Source organism: Myotis daubentonii, chromosome 15, assembly GCF_963259705.1.
Source record: "Myotis daubentonii chromosome 15, mMyoDau2.1, whole genome shotgun sequence".
NCBI classification, from domain to species: domain Eukaryota; kingdom Metazoa; phylum Chordata; class Mammalia; order Chiroptera; family Vespertilionidae; genus Myotis; species Myotis daubentonii.
The window spans coordinates 54,927,958-54,953,975 of NC_081854.1; the positions used below are offsets into that span (position 1 = coordinate 54,927,958).

Genomic DNA, 26,018 nt, shown 5'->3' on the forward strand with positions numbered 1-26,018 from the left:
GAATGTTCCTTTGAAGTCCCGGAGGCCACAATTTCCTCCTATTAATACCGCGAAGTTACGTCTTAGGTTTTTGATAAGCAGTGAATCATATGGCCGACATCTGAGCGTGTGCGTGCGTCCGGCTCCTGCTGCCTCGCTGGGTGCTAGCTCATTTCCTCTCTGCTCAGAGCGTCGCTGGATGGAGCTTGCTGTGTCAGTGTAAAACGTGTTCCTCTGCCGTGTTCTCTCATATCTTTCCAATTGTGTCGACTTTCTTTTCAAGACCAAAATGAGAAACTCGTTCAAGAGAACAGAGAGCTGCAGTTACGCTGTCTGGAAGAAAAGCAACAGCTCGACGACCTTAAAAACCGCATGAAGTTTTACAACCAGGTGAACCCTTCTCTTCGGTAGGGTGTAAATCCAGGTTTTTCTCTGCATGCCTTAGGCGCAGAGAAAGCACTATTCTAGAGAGGAAAGGGATGCAAATATGTTACTTCACTGGTCACCTCACGGTATCAGGCAGCTCATGCTCCATCCGTGGGGCTGATCTGCGTAGTTGGAATGTCTCTGGCGCTTTCCCTTCATAGCTCCCTGTGAGCTCTGACTCCTCTGTCTTCTGCAGGAGACTGATGTTAACGCTGAGGAGCTGAGTGAAGCCCTTCTGCTCATAAAGGTAACTTTCTGCACCTCCCCGTGAATTTCACGTCTACGTGGAACTGTCCCGGCATAGTGCAGCCCCGTCTCTATAACCCTCACACGGGGAGAGGGAATGACGCAGGAAAGGGGTCAGGTGACATTTAGTGACGGCATATGCAAAGTTCATAAGGACATCAAAATCACATTAAAATAGACCTTAAAGACGTCTAGTGTCTACAGCCCTTTGTCCAACGGTAACAAACATTTTTGCATGCCTGACGATAAAACTAATCAACAATTTTCTCTCCTGAGAGACCTGGGTGTACACTGTTTTTATTTTTGTTGTTCATCCTCACCCAGGATACTTTTCCGTGGATCTTTGGGGAGAGGGGAAAGGAGGGGGAGAGACATCGACGGGAGGGAGACACATCGATTGGTTGTCTCCTACACACCCCCGGCCAGGGCTGGGGATCGAGCCTGTAACCAAGGATCATGTGCCCTTGATCAGAATCGAACCCAGGACCCTTCAGTCCTCAGGCAGATGCTCTATCCACTGAGCTAAACCGGCTAGGGCCGACACTATTAAGTAAAATACTGAATCATAAGTGTTACCAGAAGATACTTTCCAGCTCTAGGATATTCTGTTGTTTACAGGAAAACATGAGAAAATGCATTTCTTTCCTTTGAGATCATCACATTGTAGATTTTAATCAAATGAAGAAATAGAAATCGAAATAAATGTACATGATTTCTTTTTTATGTCATGAAGAAATAAACTGTTTTTCGAATTCTCTATAATTGTTCCAAATGTCTGTCCAAATATATTTCCTATGCCAGGACTACTTTATTCCTGGTGGAAAATGGAAATATATCTGTTTTCAATTAATGATTTTTCCTTGCTATATCTATATTAAGTCACATGATTACATTTTAGAAGCTCTTGTTTTCAATAATAAAACATGTTTTCGTTTTAGACTCAGAAATCACAAAGAAATGGAGAGCTTTCCTTTTTAGAGAAAGTAGACAATAACAGTCATAAAGATCTAGAACGTTCCATGAGGGAGCTGCAGGCAACTCATGCAGAGACAGTGCAAGAGCTTGAGAAGACCAGGAACATGCTAATCATGCAGCATAAAATCAATAAGGATTACCAGGTAACGGAACGGCTTGGGAGAGGACACGGCCTGTCATGTTCTACGTGCGGTTCACCTTCCTAAGCAGTGTCACGTGGTACCTTGTTATAATCTGCGGCCATGTGTTCCCACATGCCTGGAAGTTCTCATAAATATAACTAAGTAATTAGAAGAAATTGTTTTAAGACAAGTACAAAATTTTAAGTCCCTGATTTGATTTGATTTTTTTATAAATGTTTTTTTATTGATTGCAGACAGGAAGGTAGCGGGGAGAGCGATAGAAACATCAGTGATGAGAGAGAATCGTTGATCAGCTGCCTCCAGCACGGCCCCTACTGGGGATAGAGCCTGCAACCCGGACATGTGCCCTAATTGGGAATCAAACCGTGACCTCCTGGTTCATAGGTAGACGCTCAACCACTGAGCCACACGGGCCGGGCTAAGACCCTAATTTTAGAGCACAAGTGGTGGCACTGCACTCGCCTGGACTAGAGTCACCACATTCTGCAAACAAGGTGCTTCCCACAGCCCCTTATACACAGCCGCAGCCACGGAGAAACACCTCCGCCAAACGGGCCCGGCTTTTGTGGACCTCACATCTGGTTTTATGAACAGCCCTAAGGGTGGATTGTGAAGCCCTAAGCTATTTGAGGCCAGGAAACGGCTACAGTTCCTGGCATGTGCAGGATCTAGAAAACGCTTGAATCCTACTTGCTTTAAAAAATGAAGATGGAACTAATCACACATGTTGAAACGTGTTCTCTCATGTTTTAGATGGAAGTTGAGGCAGTGACCCAGAAGATGGAGAACTTGCAGCAAGATTACGAGCTCAAAGTGGAGCAGTATGTCCACCTTCTGGACGTCAGGGCTGCGCGCATCCAGAAACTAGAAGGTAGTGGGCACAGTTCCTTGCTCGCACGGGAATGGTTTATAATCGTTGAAATGTCCTCCTAAGCAACACTCACAGTTTCTTTCTACCTTTCTTTCTATTTATAACCACAATAATAATTCACCAGCAAGGCAGTTTTTATCTGATTCGTCTCTACTCGGGATTTGTAGTCACTTCCCACTACTTTTTGAACTCAGTGTTGCTTGCAGGCGAGATTCAGAGTTCTGCGTGCAGCATCTCAGACTAAACTTACCGCCTCGTGTCTGAGTTTTCTTCTAAGGAAGCTGTGCATCTCAGACAGACAAGCCTGCTTGCTCTTTGTCTGATTCCTCTTGCGCAGCCCCATCCCCACTCCATGTGCTCCTCCTTTCTCCTCTGACTGCAGAGGCACCCTTCCCCGCTTCAGAATCTAATGCAGGCCCGGCCCGGAGCTGCTCCCGCCACTCGCCATTCCTCCACTGGAAAAGCCCTTGCAGTGGTCTTCAGACTTGGCCAAGTGCGAGCCACAGCGGAACTTGTTTCCCGTGCAGCTTCTTGACCCCCCTCCGGACCGGAGACCCATGACACTGTGTTTTTACAAATAACTCCAAGCAGCTGGCTGGTGTGGCTCAGTGGTTGGGTGTCAACCTGTGAACCAGGAGGTCACGGTTCAATTCCTGGTCAGGACACATGCCCAGGTTGCGGGCTCAATCCCCAGTGTGGGACGTGCAGGAGGCAACTGATCAATGATTCTCTCTCATCATAGATGGTTCTAACTCTTTCTCCCTCTCCCTTCCTCTCTGAAATCAAAAAATAGATTTAAAAAATGATAACAACTCCAAGCAATTCAGATGCAGGTGCAAAACTATGCTTTGAAAAAATACTACCTCGGCACTTAGAGCTTTCACTCTCATGCACTCAGAAACTGTCTGGGGATTCTTTTATTTGGTTTCTTCACTGTTAGAGCATTGCATAGTGTCTGTGACTTCTCTAATCAGAAGTACTTTATCTCTTATGTCCCATGATTACCATGCTTAATTCAATGGTTGATGCCAGCAATAATTTTACATTTAAAAACTACTGAGAATCCCCAAGGCCTTTTGTTTAATGGGTTACACTTATGATATTTATTATATTAGAAATTAAAAGTGAGAAATGTAAAAAATAGTTGTCATGTTAAAATAATAAACTATTACATGTTAACATAAATTACAGCACTATTTTAAAATCCTCACTCAAGGATATGTTTTTATGGATTTTAGAGAGTGAGGAAGGGAGGTGGGGAGAGAGAGGAACATCAATATGAGAGAGAAACCAATCAGTTTTCTCCTGTATGCATGTTTTTTATAAAAAAAGCAGTATTTTCTATACCAAAAAGTAGTGAGAAGAGTGACATTGCTTTAATTTTTTAATTGTTGAACATTTTTGCAAATCTTCTTAGTGTCTGGCTTAATAGAAAACATATGTCATATCTGCTTCTGCATTGAATTTGTTATGATATCACATAGCATGTAGGTTCTGGAAAATTTCATTATACACTTGTGATAGAATTAGAATGAAAAAAGCAAATAACATCTTCATACTGTTTCTTAAATACTTCTGATCGCACAGACCTTCAAAACAGTTTCAGGGTTCCCAGACCCCACTTTGAGAACCACTGCTCTAAGTAGAAGGGCTCAATAAATGTCTTTATCCAGCCGGGCAGGGTTTCCAGAAGTCACAGAGCCTTTTATCTCGAGGAATGCTCAGTAGAATTTGCTAATGGCATTTTCCCAAATACCAAGGCGGTCACAGAGTTTGAGACTTTTATCAGTAGATTTTATGTGTTCCCTGAATTCATTGATTCAGTCCATAAATAAGGTCAGGCTCCATGCATCCTAGGCAAAGTGCTAGGCAGTGCAAGTACAGCTAGGGGAACAGCTCCGGCGCCCCCCGCAGGAGCACACAGGACGTGAACAAGTAAGCGGACCGGTTCTGGGCAGAGTGTGGCGCTGGGAGAAGCAGCTGAGGAAAGACTGCCCAGGGACCCGCGCAGATTCAGGGGAGACTCCGAACTCCAGGTTGGGAGCGTTTGCTGACAGAGCTCCCCACTAAGTAAAAGTATGGGAGGTTCAGGGGGAGGTGAGGCAGGTGGAAGCGGGTGGGGGAAGCATGCTGGTCACTCGGGAAACTGTGTAGAGCCACCGACTAGGAACCCCGAATCGGGAACCATGAGGGCCCTGGTGGCCATCTTGAAGAGCGGGGACCTTACGCACCTGGAGAACCCTGGGGGGTTTTGAAGTCGGGGTAACACACCAGACCTGCCTTGTGGGGATGGCTGTAGGGATGGGGGAGGGCGAGTCAGGTGTGAAGGAAGCCGGGGGTTCATGCTGACCTGGGCAGCAAGCACTGGGCTGTAATGAGGCAGCCTCGGTGGAGAGAGAGGATGGCAGGTTCGATCAAGCCTTAGGAAGCGGCGGCGACCATGACCCCACCAGAAACGAGAAGGTGCTGCCGTAGGCAACGTGGTGAGTGCTGACACCACCACCCAAGAGGCAAGTGCAGAAATAACTGGGAGAGGATTTGAGACACTCTGTTCCATACACTGGGCTTGCTGTGCCTCGGGGATGTCTGGGTAGAGGGCTCTGGAGTTCAGGAAAGAAACCTGAATGAAAAAATAGAAACCGGAGCCTATTGATAGTCGCAGAAATCCCAAAAGGGGGGTGAGCTTACCCAGGGGAAGACCTAGACCAGCGGTTCTCAACCTGTGGGTCGCCAACCTGTGGGTCGTGACCCCCTTGGGAGTCGAACGACCCTTTCACAGGGGTCGCCTAAGACCATCGGAAAACACATATAATTACATACTGTTTTAGTGATTAATCACTATGCTTTAATTATGTTCAATTTGTAACAATGAAAATACATCCTGCATATCAGATATTTACATGACAATTCATAATAATAGCAAAATTACAGTTATGAAGCAGCCACGAAAATGATTTTATGGTTGGGGGTCACCACAACATGAGGAACTGTATTAAAGGGTCGCGGCATTAGGAAGGTTGAGAACCACTGACCTAGACGAAGAGGAGGATAACACAGAACCCCAGCAAGCTAGCAGAAAAGGAAACCCTAAAAGAGTGAGAAGAGAGGCAGGAAGAGAAGCAGGGTGATGCTACTGTGGACGCCCTGGTGGGCGGAGCCCAAAGAGGAGGGCATGGCCATCCGTGTCAATCACGCAAAGAACCAAGTCATGCCTGGACCACAGTCCACTCGCTCCGGCAATGATCTGGTTACCGGTGACTTTTCTTGAGTAGTTTCACAAGAAAAGTGAGCAGCTGCTGCTTGCGGAGGGTGAAGAGTGTTAGAGGAGGAGGGGAGACACGGTGTAAATCACTCTTTCTAGACATGTGGATATGACATGAGGAGGGGATGTGCATCTAGAAAAAAACGGTATCTCTTTTAGAGAAGTGTAGTTGACATAACATTAAATCACATCACTTAAAGTAGACAATTTGGTGAGTTTGGGCCTATGTATACACCTGTGAAACCATCACCGAAATTAAGATAACAAACATATTCATCACCCCCTCAAATACAGAAGAAAAGTACAGACAGGATGGGGAAAAAGTAGATTTATAGTTGTTTGAATGGAAAAATAATACAAGAATTAATACATAATAATACAAGAATAAACTGTTTTGAGTGCTCACAGCTACAAACCTACCTTTGCCGCACCTGTATTTTATAGACTGAAGGGCGGGAGCCGTGGGAGGAGAACTGGCTCCGTAGGAGAGACGGTCCCAGAGCACAGGCCGGGGAGCAGGGGCACCCCAAGTGTTTCCCTCTGCTATTCGTTCAGAGGCCTTGCCCTTCCTCCTTCCCATGGGAGAGCCTGTGTTACAGCCTAGCCCAGGGGTGGGCAAACTTTTTGACTCGAGGGCCACAATGGGTTCTTAAACTGGACCGGAGGCCGGAACAAAAGCATGGATGGAGTGTTTGTGTGAACTAATATAAATTCAAAGTAAACATCATTACATAAAAGGGTACGGTCTTTTTTTTCAATAGTTTTATTCATTTCAAATGGGCCGGATCCGGCCCACGGGCCATAGTTTGCCCACAGCTGGCCTAGGCTATAATTTCGTTGTTTAATAAACGATGTCAAGAGAGAACCAAGATGGCGGCATAGGTTAACGCCGGAGTTTGCTGCTTTGAACAACTACTTCAAAAGTGAAACCAAAAAACGGAAGGGACATCACCCAGAACCACAGGGGCGCTGGCTGAGTGGAAGTCCTACAACTAGGAGGAAAGAGAAACGCATACGGACACTCAGAGGAGGCGCAGTGCTGAAGTCAAATTCTGAGGTGCGGAGTGCGCAGAGCGGGCTGGCGGCGGAGGGCGAGGTTGTTGTTTTCAATCGGGAGGGAGTCGCAGACTCTGAGCTCCATATACAGGCGAGTCTTTAGGGACCCAGACTCAAACGGGAGAAGCGGGACTGTCTGGCTTCGGTCAGAGCGAGTGCAGCTTTCTCTCCGAGCTTTGCAGCGGGTGCTGGGACTCAGAGAGGCAGAGCCCCTTGGGACAGGACTGAGAGCCGCCATAACTGCTCTCTCGGGCCCACCCTGTTGATCCTGTGTGACCCGCCCTGCCCAAGCCCTGCACAGAGGCATTTGCCGGATAGCCTCAGGCAAAGGCTAGATTAGCACCTCCCTAGAGGACAGAAGTTCTCTCACTGCTGACACAGCTGATTCTCATAGCCACTTGGCCTGGAGGTCAAACCCTCCCTGGAATTAGCTACAACAATCAAGATTTATCTATAAGACTGCGAACAAAGACCACTAGGGGGTGCACCAAGGAAGCATAACAAAATGCGGAGACAAAGAAACAGGACAAAATTGTCAATGGAAGAAATAGAGTTCAGAACCACACTTTTAAGGTCTCTCAAGAACTGTTTAGAAGCTGCCGATAAACTTAATGAGATCTACACGAAAACTAATAAGACCCTCGATCTTATATTGGGGAACCAACTAGAAATTAAGCACACACAGACTGAAATAACGAATATTATACAGACGCCCGACAGCAGACCAGAGGAGCGCAAGAATCAAGTCAATGATTTGAAATGCGAGGAAGCAAAAAACATCCAACCGGAAAAGCAAAATGAAAAAAGAATCCAAAAATGCGAGGATAGTGTAAGGAGCCTCTGGGACAGCTTCAAGCGTACCAACATCAGAATTATAGGGGTGCCAGAAGATGAGAGAGAGCAAGATATTGAAAACCTATTTGAAGAAATAATGACAGAAAACTTCCCCCACCTGGTGAAAGAAATGGACTTACAGGTCCAAGAAGCGCGGAGAACCCCAAACAAAAGGAATCCAAAGAGGACCACACCAAGACACATCATAATTAAAATGCCAAGAGCAAAAGATAAAGAGAGAATCTTAAAAACAGCAAGAGAAAGAAACTCAGTTACCTACAAGGGAATACCCATACGACTGTCAGCTGATTTCTCAACAGAAACTTTGCAGGCCAGAAGGGAGTGGCAAGAAATATTCAAAGTGATGAATACCAAGAACCTACAACCAAGATTACTTTATCCAGCAAAGCTATCATTCAGAATTGAAGGTCAGATAAAGAGCTTCACAGATAAGGAAAAGCTAAAGGAGTTCATCACCACCAAACCAGGATTATATGAAATGCTGAAAGGTATCCTTTAAGAAGAGGAAGAGGAAGAAAAAGGTAAAGATACAAATTATGAACAACAAATATGCATCTATCAACAAGTGAATCTAAGAATCAAGTGAATAAATAATCTGATGAACAGAATGAACTGTTGATTATAATAGAATCAGGGACATAGAAAGGGAATGGACTGACTATTCTTGGGGGGGAAAGGGGTGTGGGAGATGTGGAAGAGACTGGACAAAAATCGTGCACCTATGGATGAGGACAGTGGGTGGGGAGTGAGGGCGGAGGGTGGGGCGGGAACTGGGAGGAGGGGAGTTATGGGGGGGGGGAAAAAAAGGAACAAATGTAATAATCTGAACAATAAAGATTTAATAAAAAATAAATAAATAAATAAATAAACGATGTCAAAACAAGAGATGAATTTCTGCATAATATAATATTATTTACAGAAAAACAGGGTAGTCCTAGAATTTAAGATGGAGGCTAGTCCCCCAAGCACTCAGCCTTCCTACCACTTCAAAAGCCACTCTGTGTCTTCATATGTCCGTGTTTGAAATCTCTAAACCGTGTGTCTTCTCTTGCAGCCCAGTTAAAGGATATTGCGTATGGCACCAAGCAGTACAAATTTAAACCAGAAATCCTGCCAGATGACTCTGTGGATGAATTTGATGACACCATTCACTTAGAACGGGGCGAGAACCTATTTGAAATCCACATCCACAAAGTCGCCTTTTCTCCGGAAGTGTCGCAGGCGTCCGGGGACAAAGAGCCGCTCACCTTCTGTACCTACGCCTTCTACGACTTTGAGCTACAGACAACGCCCATCGTGCGGGGCCTCCACCCGGAGTACAACTTCACCTCTCAGTACCTCGTCCACGTTAACGACTTATTTTTGCACTATATTCACAAGAACACGGTCACCCTTGAGGTCCACCGGGCGTACAGCACAGATTACGAAACAATCGCAGCATGTCAGTTGAGATTCCATGAAATTCTAGAAAAAAGCGGTCGGATATTTGGCACAGCAACCTTGGTTGGTAAGCACAGTATTATCTACTCCACCGGTTTTTGAGCACCCATCTTGCACCAGTCCCTCTGGTAGGAATGTATCCATGGAACCACAGCCCTTGCCCTCGGCAAACAGTGTGGCGGAGGAACAGGCTGGCGGACAGACAGCTCTGCCGCAGCGGTTGGCGCCCTGATGAGGACGTGTTCTCCTCCCAGGAGCCCTAGGGGAGACCTTTCCCAGGAAGAGAGCTGGAGAGCTGAACCAATATTGGGGTGTGCCCGCCCAGCAAAGCCACACAAGGGCCTGTTACACACGGTGCGTGCTCGGCACCGCGTGGCTTTTCCCCTGTACCTGAGCCTGGGCCGAGTGGGGAGGTGCCAAAGATTCCTTCAAGCTGCATTACAACGTGGAGTTCATATTTATAATTTTGAGGTTTCATATTGTATCTGTCAGTCTGCATAGAGCACAACTTGTTCAAAAAGTACTACAGCATCAAAAGGTCTGTGGGGTGTTTGGTTCCATTTTTTTCTATTTCACGAGGAGTGGAATAATATAAATTGGAAGATCTCAAACATAGTTTGACAGTTCTTTAATAATATTTAACATACAGTGAAACTCATACGTGCAGAAGTAACTATTTTCTTCATCTCTGCTATTTGCCAATCACACATCATTTGTGCGTGTCACATACTATTTTACTCAGTATAAAATTTATAGTTTCAATGTATAGTACCATTGATGTATTTTTTACTGGTATATATTTTGATTTATGGGGCTGTTTTAACAGCGAGTTTATATATTGATCTGTAGGAACTAAAGAAGACGTCCCAAACTTCGGCACCGTGGAATACTGGTTCCAATTAAGAGTTCCCGTGGACCAAGCGATTCGCCTTTATCGAGAGCGGGCAAAGGCTTTGGGATATATGACATCAAATTTTAAGGGGCCAGCGCAAAGGCCGTGGGTAAGCTTGTTTGACTTTAGGACACTTTTATGACGCAGAAATTGTATCATATTCTTTCTATGTCATGCTTTAAACTGAAATTATTTTCTTTCACAGCCATCAAGTGGCTTTTTCTAACTTTTTATTTTGAAATAATCATAGACTTGCAGGAAGCAGCAAAAAATAGAACAGAGAAGTCCTGTGTACCCTTCACACAGCTGGTCCCAGTTGTAAGATCCTACAGAGCTACAGGACAATATCAAAACCAGGAAGTGGACATTGTACAACACTATTAACTAGGCTACAGACCTCATTCAGATTTTAGCCGTTTTTACATGTGTGGGGGAGGAGGAGTTCTGTGCAGTTTATCATGTGTATATGTTCATGTAACTACCACCACAAGCAAGACACAATCCTTCCATCACCTCACAGCAGCCCATCCCTGTGCTGCCCAGGGCACTGGAGAAAAGAATAGCCTTCCGGTCTTCACACATCGAGTGACTGTCCTTACACTCCCCACTGCGAAAGAAATACATGCCTATTATTGGGCTACAAAATGAGTATGCTCACTGAGAACTGGACATTTAAATGCAGTCCCTTAGGTTCAAACTGTTTCATGGAGCCTTAACGGCCATATTTCCAAAAGAAAGAATGTCACGATCCAATGAATGCATAAAGTGCTGAATTGAGCAAAGTTAAGTAGAATGTTTGACTTTAAGACTTCTCATGTGTAATGTGAGGCTCAAGAGGAAGCATAAAGTATGAGTTATGTGGAGTTACAAAGGGATAGAATGTCATAGAAACACTGTAGAATGTCTGCTCAGGTCTTAACTATCTTTCTTCATTTGGAACTGCCCTCGCTCCCAGTCCGTAGGTTGGGCTCCCAGTGTCAAGCTTTATGTTTGGTGATCCTGTTCTCTCCTACTCACCATCCAATTATAACTAACTAGAGGCCCACTGCACGAAATTTGTGCACAGGGGGTCCCCTCAGCCCAACCTGCACCCTCTCCAATTATGGACCCCTCAGGGGATGTCCGACTGCCGGTTTAGGCCCGATCCCGGGGATTGGGCCTAAACCAGCAGTCAGACATCCCTCTCACAATCTGGGACCACTGGCTCCTAACTGCTCACCTGCCTGCCTGCCTGATCACCCCTAACTGCCCCCCTTGCCAGCCTGGTCTCCCCCAACAGCCCGCCCCCCTGCCAGCCTGGTCACCCCCAACTGCCCCTGCTGGCCTGGCCGCCCCCAACTGCCCCTGCTGGCCTGGCTGCCCCCAACTGCCCCTGCTGGCCTGGCCACCCACACAGCCTGCTGTTCAGTCATTTGGTCGTCCCTCATTAACCCCCCTGCCGGCCTTGTTGCTCCACGCAGCCTGCTGTGTGGTAATTACTGTTACTGTGACAGCGTCCCAGACAATTTGCATATTCCTCTATTCTTAGTATAGATGATTTAAGAATATCCACCTGACTCTGGTTCATCCAGTCAGATTCTGCTTCCTGAGATCAAGAGAAAGCAAGACTCGCCATGCCTGGAACATGCAAAATTAGGAGCTTCTACCATGTGAGCCAGCAAAGGAAAGAAAAAGGGTCTGGAGAGGAATGAGCAAGCACACCAAGAAATGGAAACTGGACGGAGAGTCCATTCCGGTGGCTTCCGTCCTGTTTCCTTCCTAAGGCCCAGCCGCCTTCCTGCTACAACAGTGGTCCATGAAATAGCCCTTTAGCCTTATGGGAAAGTCTTTTTTAATTGTCATATTTGCTATTTAGAATTAGTTCCTGTAACTTTCAATTAAAGAACCATTACTAATATAACACTGATTCCCAAACTTAAGAAAGAATGGCACCCTTTCCCAGAGATCATCTTGCTGGACACACTTTGGGAAGTGCTGTTGTGGAAAAGGAAACTAGAAATGGAAAGACCAGATTGTTTATTTAGTTTTATAGTTTAAAGGTTTTTAGACTCCCCGTTGCTGGCTTGAATGTGTCATTTACAATTGGAATTCGGCTTTTGTGGGTGGACTTGGGAAAGATGTGGAGGGGAGCTTTGTCAATCGTTCCACTCGGCCTTGTATAGCTGAATGCAAACTCGGGGAAAGCCGCACTGCGAGTCCCTTCTCGGTTCCCCTCTCCACACCGCCAGGCATCTCCACGGAGGCGATGGGGACCGGTTCTGTTCTCTTCTCCAGTCAGTTCTTAGTCGGGGTCCCAGAAGCTCAGTAGAGATTCCCCAACACGAGCAGAAACAACACTAGCATTTCTTTGTCCCAGATCGCAGCAGCTGTGCTGGGTTAGCAGTCAGTGCAGTTGTTTGCTAACGCGCCTGGGCACTGGCTGCCTGAGCCAAAGGGGCCAGAGAGCAGTTTCTAGCTCTGCCTAGTAAGTCCTTTTGCTCAACTGTCTTCTGGAATGGCCCCCCAATCCTAGCTTTTCATTCTCTCCAAAGCATATCTCTGATCCTGCTCTCCAATTCTTAATAGCAGTTATACTTAGATATACTGGCTAATCTTGACCTCAGGTATCTGCTTCCCAAACCCCATTGGTTCAGGATGAGGGCCAACCCAAATACAACAAAATTACCTTTCTTGGTGGTGCCCATCAAGTTCATTGGATTCTCACTTAAGACTGGGATATATACTTTAAGCAATAAAAAAAAAAAAATTAAAAAAAAAAGACTGGGATATAAACAAATGGCTGGCATGATCGAAGGATTAGCTCTTAATAAAATTGTGAAATAGAGAACGTTGGTCTTTGGACCCATCTGCTCACTTGACTCAGTTATCATAGAATTAAAGAACATCAGATTAACTTTTTCTCGATTTTAACAGCAATCTCTACAGGTATGTTCAGTCTTCTATGTTAGTTGCTAATAGCATAGGATCATCTGTTCACACATATTCCAGTGAATATTGGTTTTAAATAAGAATCGGGAATCTTTTACTGAGAAATTCAATATGAAGTGAAAATATGCAGGTTTTTGTCCATTTACAAAATCATTTGGTTTGGGGGTTGGCAGCTGCTGTGTATCAGTTTATTGTATATTTACTGTAATGTAAATATGTATGTTTTTCCAGCTCAGTCAACAAGCACCCACAACGGCTCAGCTCAGTTCTACTGATTGCGCAGACGGCAACTTAAATGAACTTCATATTACAGTGAGATGTTGCAACCAGCTGCAGGCCCGAGCAAGCCACCTTCAGCCACACCCATATGTTGTGTACAAGTTTTTTGATTTTGCAGACCATGACACGGCCATCATTCCCAGTAGCAATGACCCACAGTTTGATGATCATATGTGTTTCCCAGTGCCCATGAGTGTGGACTTGGATCGATACCTTAAGTCAGAGTCTCTGAGCTTTTATGTGTTTGATGATAGTGATACCCAGGAGGATATGTACATAGGAAAGGTCAGTGTGCCCCTGATTTCATTGGCACATGACAGGTGCATCTCAGGTAAGCCCATTTCTTAATCTGTGAAACTGTAAAAACAAACTGAAATTATACGTTAGTGTTTTGGATATGTTGTTCTGTTTAATTAATCTTCCTAACTGTCTCAAATCATCTTTGGGCCTATAACATTATATTGTTTGAGTGACTTTTTTAGTAGTTGTTCCAAGAATTACAATATTTATTTTAGCTTATCACAATCTACTAAAAATTAATACTAACAATTCCATTAAAATATAGGTCTGCTCCAATATAATTTTATTCCCTCCCCTCTTCTGTGTACTGGTTGTCATACTTATGTATATAGTATGCCTATATTTGCTAAAAAAAAAAACAAAAAACCAATAATATGTTCCTAGAGGCCCAGTACACAAAATTTGTGCACTGGCAGCGGCCCTAGCGGCTGCTGGCCACTGGCCAGGGCCTCCTGCCTTTCCCCTGGCCAGCCCCGCCTCCTGGTCAAACTCCTGGACGACCTCCCGGTTGAGGGGACAATTTGCATACTATGCTTTTATTATATAGGATAATTACTGCTTTACAGAACCTTATATTGTTTAAAGAAATTGAGAGAATATACATAATTATAGGAGACTTTTTTATATTAAACTATGTTTTTTACCATTTCTTATAGTCTCTATTTCTTCCTCAACTGTCTGGTGTCACTTCCTTTCTCCAGTGTACCTTCATTTCTCCCAGTCCTTTAAGCTATTATTTTTACTTTTTGTCTTTATACAAGTCCAACAATATAATTTTACAATTACTGTTTTATGCAGTTGTCTTTTAAATCAGTTAAGAGAAGAAATTAGGAAAAAATATATCTATACTTTTTTAATTACCTATATAATTACCTTGATTGGTCTATTCCTTTGTGTTGATTTGAGTTGCTATTTGGTCTCACTTCCTTTCAGCCTAAAGAACTTCTTTTAATATGCCTTGTAAGTCAGGACTGCTGGAAACGAATTATCTCAATCATTGATATGTGGGAATGTCTTTATTTTACTTTTGCTTTTTGAAGGAAAGTCTTGCTGGATACATTATTCTTGGTCATCAGTTATTTTTTTTCTTTTTCTTTTTTTTTAAAATATATTTTATTGATTTTTTACAGAGAGGAAGGGAGAGGGATAGAGAGTTAGAAACATCGATCAGCTGCCTCCCGCACACCCCCCACTGGGGATGTGCCTCAAACCAAGGTACATGCCCTTGACCGGAATCGAACCCGGGACCCTTCAGTCCCCAGGCCGACGCTCTATCCCCTGAGCCAAACCGGTCAGGGCAGTTATTTTTTTTTCTTAAAGCACTTTGAGTACATCCGATAACTGACTTCTGCTGAGAAGTCAGCTATTGATGTTATGGCTCCCTGGTACTGGATGCTGTTATGAAGACTCTCTCTCTCCTTTTTTTTTATTTTATTTTATTTTATTTTTTTGGCTTTCAGCATTTCAATTACGATGTCTCCAGGTATTGATCCCTTTGTGCTTACCCTGCGTGGAATTTGTTGAGCTTCTTTATGTGTAGGGTATTGTTATGTACCTAATTTGGGGAGTTTTTTGTCATGACTTCTTGAATTATTTTTTGCCCCTTTTTTTTCTTCTTGGACTCCCATTACATATATGTTCATATGTTTAATGGTGTCCTGCAGGTCTCTGAGGCTCTGTTCATTTCTCTTCATTTTTCCCTTCAAATTGGGTAATCTCTGCTGGTCAACCTTCAGGTTCACTGATTCTTTCTTCTGCCAGCTCAAATCTCCTATTGAGCCCATCTACTGAATTTTTTCATTTCAGTAATTGTACTCTTCAACTTCAGCATTTCTACTTAGTTCTCTTTTTAAAAATAACGTCTATATCTTTATTATATTCTCTATTTTATAGATCATTGTAACCACACTTTCCTTTAATTCTTTAAATATGGTTTCTTTCAGTTCTTGGAACATAGTTATAATAGCTGCTCTGAGGTCTCTGTCTGCTAAGTCTAACATCTGGACACCCTCAGAAAGCCTCTACTGTTGGGTTTCTCGCCCCCCCCCCCCCCCCCCCGTGTTAACATCACACTCTCCAGTTTCTTTGTATGTCTCTCTTTTTTCCCCGCCCCTAAAACTAGACATTGAGGATACTATATTGTAGCAATTCTGGATTCCAACCTTCCCACTCTCTGGGGTGATTGCCGTTGCTGTTTTTGTTTGTTTGGCCAGCCTGTTCTGACTCTTCCTGTTCTTACTGAGGTTCAATAGATGTCCTTGAATAAGTGCTTCTCAATTTGTTGTATACCTTTGATCAATTCCCAGAGGCCTTAAATGGTTGTTTTTGATTCTTTTGTCCAGTTCTACTACTGATTTTTATGGAAAAGATTTATTTACTGAGCTCTTCACTCAGCCATTCTAGAAGTCTCACCTGTACCTACAATAGAAGTTTATCACCTCCCTATGTCCTACCTGTATCCTTCTGTTCTATCTAAAGTCTAGAGTTGTTTTGTTTTTTCCTTCCCAGCCAGCCATTAGAAGACATGTCATACACTTGCGGACAAAGTAAAGAATACCTCTAAACAAAAGTTATGCTTAAAATATAGGTTTATTTTCTTCAAGTCAGGGATTTTTCCTACTGAACAATTTAGTATAATGATTAAAATTTGGACTCAATATTACAGATATAGGTAATTATTGCTATATGTTTTGGATGGTTTATCTTATGGACTTTTTTTTTGCTGTGGTACTATTAACTTGGAGTAATTTAACAAATCCCAATAAAATATTTAAAATTATAATAAAACTACATAGTAATATAAAGATTTCTTTGGATATATCAATTATTTGGAATTTTGAAGTTTAATATATTTTTCTATAGAGACAAGGCTTTTGCAGGAATATTCAAATCAAAATGAAGGTTCATACGTGAGCTATAACCCAGATAATGTCTTGGAGGAATGCGAAGAATTTTGAATAATTTCTGAATTTCATTTCAGTGGATTAAAATATTTATAAGTTAATTTTCTCAACTTTGAATCAGTATTTCTTTGAGGCCTTAACTTCTGAATGCATTCTACTCGAGAAGTGAACCTATCACCTGTCCTTTTGTCTTTATTTTATTCTCTAAGTAATTTGGGTTGTGAGTAAAAGCCAAAATTATTTTTTTTAAGTTGTGGGTAGTTCACTTTAATTATTCTGGTAGTAAAACTTTACTTTAGCATTAATTAAAATTATTTATTTTGTGACTTGACAGGAATATTTGAGCTAACAGATCATAAAAAGCATCCTGCAGGGACCATTCATGTCATATTGAAATGGAAATTTGCCTACCTCCCACCAAGTGAATGCATAACATCCGAACACCTAGGAACTGTCATACACAAAGAAGAGTCCGAACCTGTTCAAAGACTACCTCCAGCCTCCTCTGTGAGCACCTTGTCTGTAGTGAGTAACAGTGACTTTGAATTTCTTACAAAACTTAATAGACACAGAAGCAGAACAAATAGCTGAAGCCTTATCTAAGGTGGATGTTCCTCATACTCAGTTTGCCATACTGTTCAATCTTAGGCACCAACACCCAAACCAAGACAGCGTTTAACAGCTGTAGGGAAGAAGGTGTCTTTCGTGGCCGATATCACACCACATCAGAATTCTGTAAGTAGTAAACACTGAGCGTGGGAAATAAACACTATAGATGTAGTATACCCTACCTGATTTAAAGGAAAATTGGGTGAATAAAATGCTTCTTTTTTCCTTTAAAATGTTAGGTTTGTAACTTGGCATTGTGTATAAGTATTAACTGTTCTTACTCTTTGATCTGAATCATGATACATCCACTCAATGTAATATTATGTTGTCACTGAGTTTGCTTTTTCTTTAAAAAAAAAATGGTTGATGTGGCCCATCTGGTGTGGCTCAGTGGTTGAGCATCAACCTATGAACCAGGAGGTCACGGTTAGATTCCCGGTCAGGGCACTTGCCCAGGTTGCAGGCTCGATCCCCGATCCCCGATGAGGGGCATGCAGGAGGCAGCCAATCCATGATTCTCTCTCATCATTGAGGTTTCTATCTCTCTTCCGCTCCCTTCCACTCTGAAATCAATAAAAACAGTTTTTTAAATGGCGATGATAACTATTGTATTGTTGTGAGGTTGAATTAAGGTAATACATTGGAGAATACTTTATGTACTGATTACCATAGCTCAGTATCCTATCTGTAAAAGAGGCACTACCTAGATTAGTATAGTATGTATCAGGGCAAAAACCAGTCAGCAAATAATTACAACTCCTATGGCTCTGGATATTATATATTTTAAAGGATTATTTCTACTCTATATTCCATTGGCTTAATTCAGTTTATTTTTCTTTCTCCTGCTTAAAAAAAATGATGCTTACCCAAAGTTTCATATTTGGAGAAAATTGTATGTTACAATGTTAATTTTTTTAATGTAGCAGGATATGTTATATTTACAATATAATTATCACTATATAACCAAAACTTTTATTTGCATTAAAAATCAATTATAAAGAAATAGAAATCCAACTGGTTATCCTATATAATAAAAGCCTAATATGCTAAGTGTCTGATCAGCTGTTCAACCAACCGAAGCATAATATGCTAATGATATGGTAAGGCCACTCAACTGCTCGCTATGATGTGCACTGATCATCAGGGAGCAGACAGTCCACCAGTCGGCCAGTGGCTATGACATGCACTGACGACCAGGGGGAAGACACTCTGACCGGTAGGTGAGCTTGATGCTGGTGTCTGGCTGATTGGGACTGAGCAAGAGGGGCCGGACACGCCCTGGAGTCCTCCCGTGGTCCCTCCCCCGCTGGCCAACCTCCTGTGTCCCTTCCTGGCCCCAATCATACACCAGTGGGGTCCCTTGGCCTGGCCTGCGCCCTCTTCAATCCAGGACCCCTCAGGGGATGTCAGAGAGCCGGTTTTGGCCTGATCCCACAGGCCAGGCCGAGGGACCCCACTGGTGCATGAATTCGTTCACCAGGCCGCTAGTTAATAGATATTATCATTGAATAATGGGAATGTGGATTTATATTAATTTCTTTTATGTCTTCTTGTTTAACTTTCACAATTTCTATATTGGGCATGTTTCCCTTTAAAATAGCCAAAATGATAGCCCTGGCAGGGTAGCTCAGTGGCTTAGAGCATCATCCCCATACCACAAGGTTGTGGGTTTGATCCCCAGTCAAAGCACATACAAGATCAACCAAGGAATACGTACATAAGTGGAACAACTGGTTGATATTCTCTCTCTCTCTCTCTCTCTCTCTCTCTCTCTCTCTCTTTCTCTTAAATCAATAAAAAAATTGTTAATTATAAACTATATTTTAACACTAGACATCAGTTTATGAACCATGGAAAAATGGTTGACTATAAATTGATAGAAAGTACATACCTAATCCAGCATATACAACCTTTAATTACATGTATGTATAATTATCTTAGAAATGTTAGAAAATAAAAATATAACAAAATAAAAACAGTACTATACAATTTTCCGAAATCTGCATATCAGAGATAGAATTTTGATGAAGTTTCTTTCATACTTTTTTCCATGGAAATATATACACACATTTGTTTGTTTGCAAATTTATTGTTTAACAAAACAGTGTACACATATATATATTGTTGTAGTTAACTACCTTTTTCACTCAACACTATGTGGTGCACTCTCTTTACTGTCAGTAAGTACAGGTCTAGATTAGTAGGTCTTTCATGGTCACAAAAAACTGGCGTTTGGATGTACCACATGTGATGTCATTAATGCCTATTGAACATTTGCATTGTTTTCACTTTTTTGAGATTATAATCAATGCTTCGATGAAATACACTTGTAGTTTGTTTGTTTTTTTTAATGTTTTTATTGATTTCAGAGAGGAAGGGAGAGGGAGAGAGAAACATCAGTGATGAGAGAGAATCATTGATCGGCTGCCTCTTGCACGCCCCCTCTCGGGGATCCAGCTCACAATCCAGGCCTGTGCCTTGACTGGGAATCAAACCATGACCTCCTGGTTCATGGACCGACACTCAACCACTGAGCCACACCAGCGGCTAGTTCTTAAATTGTATATACGTATATAGACCATGAAGAATATCAGTCATGTTACTGAAATGCACTATTTCATTGCCCTAATGGGAGCTACTATATGTGCTCCTCATTTTATTAGTGTTCCATATATATAACACATGTACATTTGTATGTGAAAGTCTTAGGGTGATCTGGGACTTAGTAGTAACCCTAAATAACACAGTCATGTGTTCACATGAACGTAGGAGAGGGAGACGTCCCCTTCTCCCGAGGACAGGAGGGACCTTTCGCCAGAAATGGAGGTCACACCAGAAACGGATGTTAGTACGCCAGCGGCTTCTTCGCATGTTTTCCAGGTATGTCTTTGTATTAAAATTATTTCAGAAGGCTGAATTTGGTTCTTAAAGACTTTGTCTTTGTAGTGACATGGATCAGGAAATTATAGCATTGATCTTATCTTTATATATTCTTCCTTGGAAAGCAAAGATAAAGAAACATGACAAGTGTAACGGCTACCATTATACTCTTAGCATAATGTGAAATAGACATGTGAAGTAATGTAAAATTTATTTTGAAATTGATGTATTTTTCATTCTTAGTTTATAATTAGATTTTCATTTATCTGTATATTTTTATTTGAACAACTTAAGCAATTATTTTCAAATGCATATATATAGCATGTCTGTATGTTTAAGTCTCAAGTTATTGTTCAAGTGCTTCAGCAGAAATGCTGCAACTATGATCTCAGTGATAAAAATATCAGCGTGCTCTCCTTTCTCCAGGCACCTCAAGAAAGCCGCGTCAGTCAGGGGAGAGAGCACACTGGGCACGCGCAGCCAGAGAACGGGGACGTGTCCCTGCTGTCCCAGGGCCAGATCGCACAGCCAAGCACGACTTCTTCCGAAGACGAAACAGAAATCACCGAGGAGCTGGAGCCGGAAGGTGACTGGTGTTTGAATTGACAGTATTTGTTGAACTCTTTGCTTGAGTTAACAGTGTGCCTCGTAGACTTCTTCACTGCACAGTGGAGCTACTTCATGACACCTGTTTCTCGACAGAAGCGATGGCTGTGGGTCAGTCTCGTCAGCCGTGCCAGGTGTCATGGCATCTCTCTCACTTGCACTGGGGGCCCCGGCAGATGCAAGTGTCATTGCTGGCCATGCGCCCAATTGGCATATTTGGTGGCTTTAGATTCTCTTTGGGTTCTGGGCTGTCATCTGGGTCATTCTGGAGGACTTGACTTTTTTAAAAATGAAAAGAACTCAGACCAAAAAGAAAGACAGCTTACAATGTGATTTAACTTCTATTAATATGTCGAAAAGGCAAATTAATCTATAATGACAGAAATGTTCAAGCTGTTGCCTGGGGAAGGGCCAGTGGGAAGAGATGAGGAAGGGCAGAGATTGCAGAAAGGCATGAGGGAAATTTTGGGGGGATGGCTATGTGTGTGATCTTCATTGTGGTGATGCTTTCACAGAATTATATCTGTAAAAATATCAGACTTTGCACTTTAAATGGGTGTGGTTTATTAGATGTCAATTTTACCATAATAAAGCTGTAAAACATTTTAAAATGTTTTTAAGTAGTAAGAATAACTTGATTCTTACACAATATTATTGGTTGGAAAACATCTATTACCCTGTCCTCTTTAAAAAATTATTTTTTAAGTGCATATTAGAACAAGCTATATTTTTATTTCCTTTGTTTCCACTAAAACTAGACATGGAATTTTCAATCCTTTTTTCCTTTTTCTAAAATGTAATGTAAATATCTTTGCTGCTAAAAGAGGTTCAGATATGATTATCATATTGTTCTTTTAAGGTTGTCCTTATAATGTGTGCTCACTTCTCTCCATTTCAAAGGTATAAAGGTAGCTGGTTTAACAGATTTAAACCGCTGAAATTTTATTTTGTAACAGACGAGGAAGACAGATCAGCTTCTGACAGTGATGAGTGTATCATTCCAGAACCTGTCTCCAAGAATATCCCGCAGGTCAGTAACTGATGCCAATTAGAAATGTGCCGAAATGAAGTTCTTTTCCTCCATAGTATTTCAGTCTTCCTGTGTGAACACCTTGAGGCAAAAACACTGCATCATCATAATCTTATTTGAGGCTCATCTCATATTAAGAAAACTTCACTTACAGTTTCATCATGTAATGCTATAGCATCCAAGCATTATTTTTGCTTCCATGTTAAGAGCACCTAAATCCAGTAGCTTCAAAAGGTACTTCGTAAAAACAGTTGACTTTCCTGACTTCTTTTCAGAGCCATTGTACAAGGATGCATTAAATCAAACCTGAACTTGAAAGAATTCAAAATGTGAGATGGCATGTGAAAATGTGAATTTATAGACTCTTCATATCTAAGAATGTCTGTTGATAAACTGTTAAAGTTATTTCATTTCTGCTAAAAAGTAGTATGTAAACTGTTTTTTCTTATTATTTCTGGTAAAGTAACTACTTTGCTACAGCTTCCCACAGCTTCACTACCATCCTAACATGTGGTTTCACATCATGGTTTTATATCTCAAATGTGTGGGCATCATTTAAAGCCAGCATCTGCTCTACGCAGTGATTTATGCTCAGAAGCCATTAATCAGCTCCCGTGTGCATTTAAAAATTCCACCTTTAGTAGAAGGTCCTGACCAGTATCTTATGTTAATAGGTGAATTTAGTATTTTTCAAGTTCATATCAAATATAATAAAATAAGATACTCTACATACAGAGGAACGGAATTCACGAGGTCATCGTAATGGAGAAATGTAGCATTTTCTAGTGATTATACCAGGGTTTCTGTGTGCTGCTTTAGCAAATCATTTAATATGAGTCATGGAACTTTTTTCTTTAAAGATTGCCAAAGTGGTCAGAGAAGTCCTGCTGTACACGTCACTCAGTATCACCGATTACATGTATACGTATGTATGTGTTTATATACACACATCCTTACATCCATAGATGCAATAGGTGCAGGAATCATTCCTCTTGGCCCCTAAGTACTTCAGAGCAGTGACGTAGTACTGTTACCAACCTACACTTCTCCTTGGACGGCTGCGGCTGTCCCAGTGGCGTCACTCACAGTGTTTCCTGGCCTGGTCAGGAGCCAGTCCCGACCACACAGCACATTTAGCCTCCTGCCCCGTTCGCCCCCTCAGTCCATAACGGTCCCTCAGCTGCTATGGTCTTCCGTGCTGGTCTTTCCCAGCACCGACATGGCTGAGGGCACAGGCCGTTCATGTTGTAGAGCGTCCCTCAGTCTGGGTGTGGGTGGCGTTTCCCCGGCCGGCTCAGGTTGTGCTGTGGTAGGAACGCGTCGGAAGCCATGCTGAGTCCTTTCAGGGCAGCGTGTCCACAGGCACAGGGTGGGTGTGGCTTGATTCTTGAGGCTGTCCGTTGGTTGAGGTATTGTGTCATAAAACCTTCTTCAGCTTAACAGTATTTGTGGCTCAGCCGCTTCTGAAGTCTCCTCTTTAAGAACTGCGTCAGGCAGAAATCGCAGGACAGCGTGGATCTCTCCTCGGAAGGAAGGTGTCCCCGAATGGCTACCAGGGCTAAGCACATCCTGTGTCGTATGTCCCTTCATGCTCACGATTCTTCACTCGCCAGCATCTCCTGTGTCATAGAAGAAGCCATCTCTGGCCTCAAAGGGTTCACAGTCTGCGGGGAGCGCAGTGGCAAGCGCGTGGTGGCCGCGCTAGGAGCGTGGATGAGGTGCTGGGGGAGCACTCGGGGCCTCGCTCAGCACGGGGACCCTCATGGGTGACTTCCTCGAGGCCGGGAAGCTTGGCCCAAGTGGGGACGGTGATTAGCATTGGTGAAAGGCGAGGAGGGTCCCTGGAGGCTGAAGGTCAGAAGCAGGAGATTTGAGAGAGCGCCGAGCAGGGCTCCTGGGAAGCCAGTGTGGTCTCCGGAGGGGCTGGGCCCACACTCACTTGGGGCGCCCTGGAGTGTCCCGACAGGCAGGCCCGAGCAGAGCACGGGGCTCTCCGGGGCGAGGCCTGCTCTGCGATTCCTAAGGGAGGAGGAGGATCCCTCGTTGACTAAACGACATCTAATGAGCATTTACTCGGTGCCAGGCCTTGCTGTCCAGACCAGGAATAACGCGGTGAATAAGAGAAGTCCGCTTTTTGATCTTGTGGAGTTTACACTCTTGAATTGCATTTAAAAAGATCCGGCTATCAGTAATGTAAAGAATAGACTAGAGGCACAAGACTAGTTAGGAGTAATTAGATAGCCCTGCTCTGTGGTTAACCCCACTTTATAGATTTTTTTAATTGCCTGTACCCTAATAATATCACAACATCGAGACTAGAGATAGTGTTCTAGATAAAATGTCATCCATGCCAATTCAACTGTGAACTGGAATTACCTACTACCCTGTGTAAGCAATTTAAGATCATTCAGGGTGTTTTTTTCATGTTATAGAATCTGACCGCCCATAGTTATTTCTTAGAAATGTTGATCCTTAAAAGGAATCTAACAGATTTCCCAGGACTTGGACACATGACTTGCTTCTTCCTCTCTCTCCGTGTCTGTGATGTATAATTAATCATAGATTACTTCATTTTATTTCATTTCATTTACAACATTTATGAGCTTCACTTTGTCAGAATGAAACGCCTGTCCCCTCCCTTCCTTTCCAACGGGGCGTAATGAGTGGGAGCATCTTTTCCAGCAGCTGCGTAGTCTGGTGCTGGATTAAATCACGTCATTAGCATAATGTGCCACCCAGTTTGCCCCATCTCTTCATTTCCAGAACATCAAAGTGGCACAGATACCAGTGTAATTGGGTCGTGCTGGCCTGTCAGGTCCCGTCAGCCTCACGGCCGCCGCTGCTGCTAAAAGGCTTCGAGGCATGATCGTTAATTGGGGGCTGGCAGGGTGTCTGAGAAATGTGAAACTTTGGACATTTCTCCATCAATATTTTATTAATTTGAATAACCAGAAGTTAACAGGATCAATTTGATGTATAATACATTGATTAAAAGCCTCGCTTTAGATCCTCACAATAGATATCAAAACTGAAACTTTGCGTCTGTCATGGCATTTGAGAAAAAATGAACACTCCTTCTTTCACACGACTTCCGGTTTTACATGTAAGCCAGGCAGCTTCCCGTTCTCACAGCTAAAGGTGCTGCCATCGGCTCACAGGCTCGTACAGGGAGCCCACAGGTGAGGGCGGGCAGTCGCGGGCTCTTCTGTGCCCTGTGTTTACAGATTTCTCTCTCTCCGCTTCCGCCAGAGCGGTTTTGTAAAAGCTGCCGCATGCAGTTGCGTAAGTTGCAACCCGTGCCCCCTCCCCGGACAGCAGGTTGTCCCGAACAATCCGAGCAGCAAGGCTGGTCAGCAAAGTGTGCTCTAAAGCTTTGAACGGCAGAATGCACACCGTCACCCACTTGGAGAATTCACGTATTAAAAATGACTCAGTCTTTTCAGAATCCATTATGACATCCCATCGGTGGGTAGAATAAGCCCCTTCCCATGTGTGACATGTCCTAAGCTAGATGGAGTAGGTTTAAGTAAATGAAGTGTCCAGTTACCTTCCTGATGGTAATTACTTTCAAAACTATTTTTTATTGACGGCTGGTGTGTCTCAGTGGTTGAACATCGACCTGTGAACCAGGAGGTGGAGGTTTGATTCCCGGTCAGGGCACAGGCCCGGGTTGCGGGCTCGATTCCCAGTGCGGGGCGTGCAGGAGTCAGCCGACCCATGATTCTCTCTCATCAGTGATGCTTCTATCTCTCCCTTCCTCTCTGAAATCAATAAAAATGTATTTTTTTAAAGACTTTTTTTATGTTTTGCAACTTTGCTATCTTTTACTAATGAACCATGGACTTCTCTCCGTAGTTATATACTCTAATCCTTTAACACATGCATAATACTCCATTGCATAGCTCTACCAGTTATTTAAATGAGCCCCGTTTGATGGACCCTTAGGTTCTATCCGTTTTTGCAAATACAGACATTTCTGGTTAAAATGTTGTTTATAGGTAACATTTGACAGATATCACCTGAGAATTTGTGGGGGCTGTCGCTTCTTGGTCTCCCCGGCCCCCTGACCTAATGAATGAGAGACCGTGAGCCAGGGGCCAGCAGCCTGTGTTCCCTCCCCTGTGACAGCGAGGTCTGGGAAGCACTCCTCGAGGGAGCAGTGGTGCCGCCCGCGGTGGCTGCACACCACAGTGACCAAGGGAGCATTTTATGTTATTTCCTTAAATATGTTTTCATTGATTTCAGAGAGGAAGGGAGAGGGAGAGAGAGAGATAGAAACATCAGTGATGAGAGAGAATCATCGATCGGCTGCCTCCTGCACGGCCCACACTGGGGATC

At 43.2% G+C, this 26,018-nt stretch overlaps 1 protein-coding gene across 7 annotated transcripts in view; it reads left to right on the plus strand.

Annotated features, from left to right (window-relative positions):
* The window catches only part of RPGRIP1L (RPGRIP1 like), a 77,801-nt gene that overhangs the window by 36,555 nt on the left and 15,228 nt on the right, over nt 1–26,018 (plus strand). For 6 of the 7 annotated variants that reach the window (XM_059668029.1, XM_059668033.1, XM_059668030.1 and 3 more), the window contains 12 exons: nt 263–369; nt 602–652; nt 1,590–1,769; nt 2,523–2,640; nt 8,868–9,320; nt 10,103–10,254; nt 13,305–13,683; nt 16,890–17,080; nt 17,204–17,290; nt 19,934–20,044; nt 20,471–20,630; nt 21,607–21,680. In XM_059668029.1, coding sequence (XP_059524012.1) covers nt 263–369; nt 602–652; nt 1,590–1,769; nt 2,523–2,640; nt 8,868–9,320; nt 10,103–10,254; nt 13,305–13,683; nt 16,890–17,080; nt 17,204–17,290; nt 19,934–20,044; nt 20,471–20,630; nt 21,607–21,680 — 2,063 coding nt within the window. The remainder of the gene's footprint in view (nt 1–262; nt 370–601; nt 653–1,589; nt 1,770–2,522; nt 2,641–8,867; nt 9,321–10,102; nt 10,255–13,304; nt 13,684–16,889; nt 17,081–17,203; nt 17,291–19,933; nt 20,045–20,470; nt 20,631–21,606; nt 21,681–26,018) is intronic. The other variant, XM_059668031.1, reaches the window with a different exon arrangement.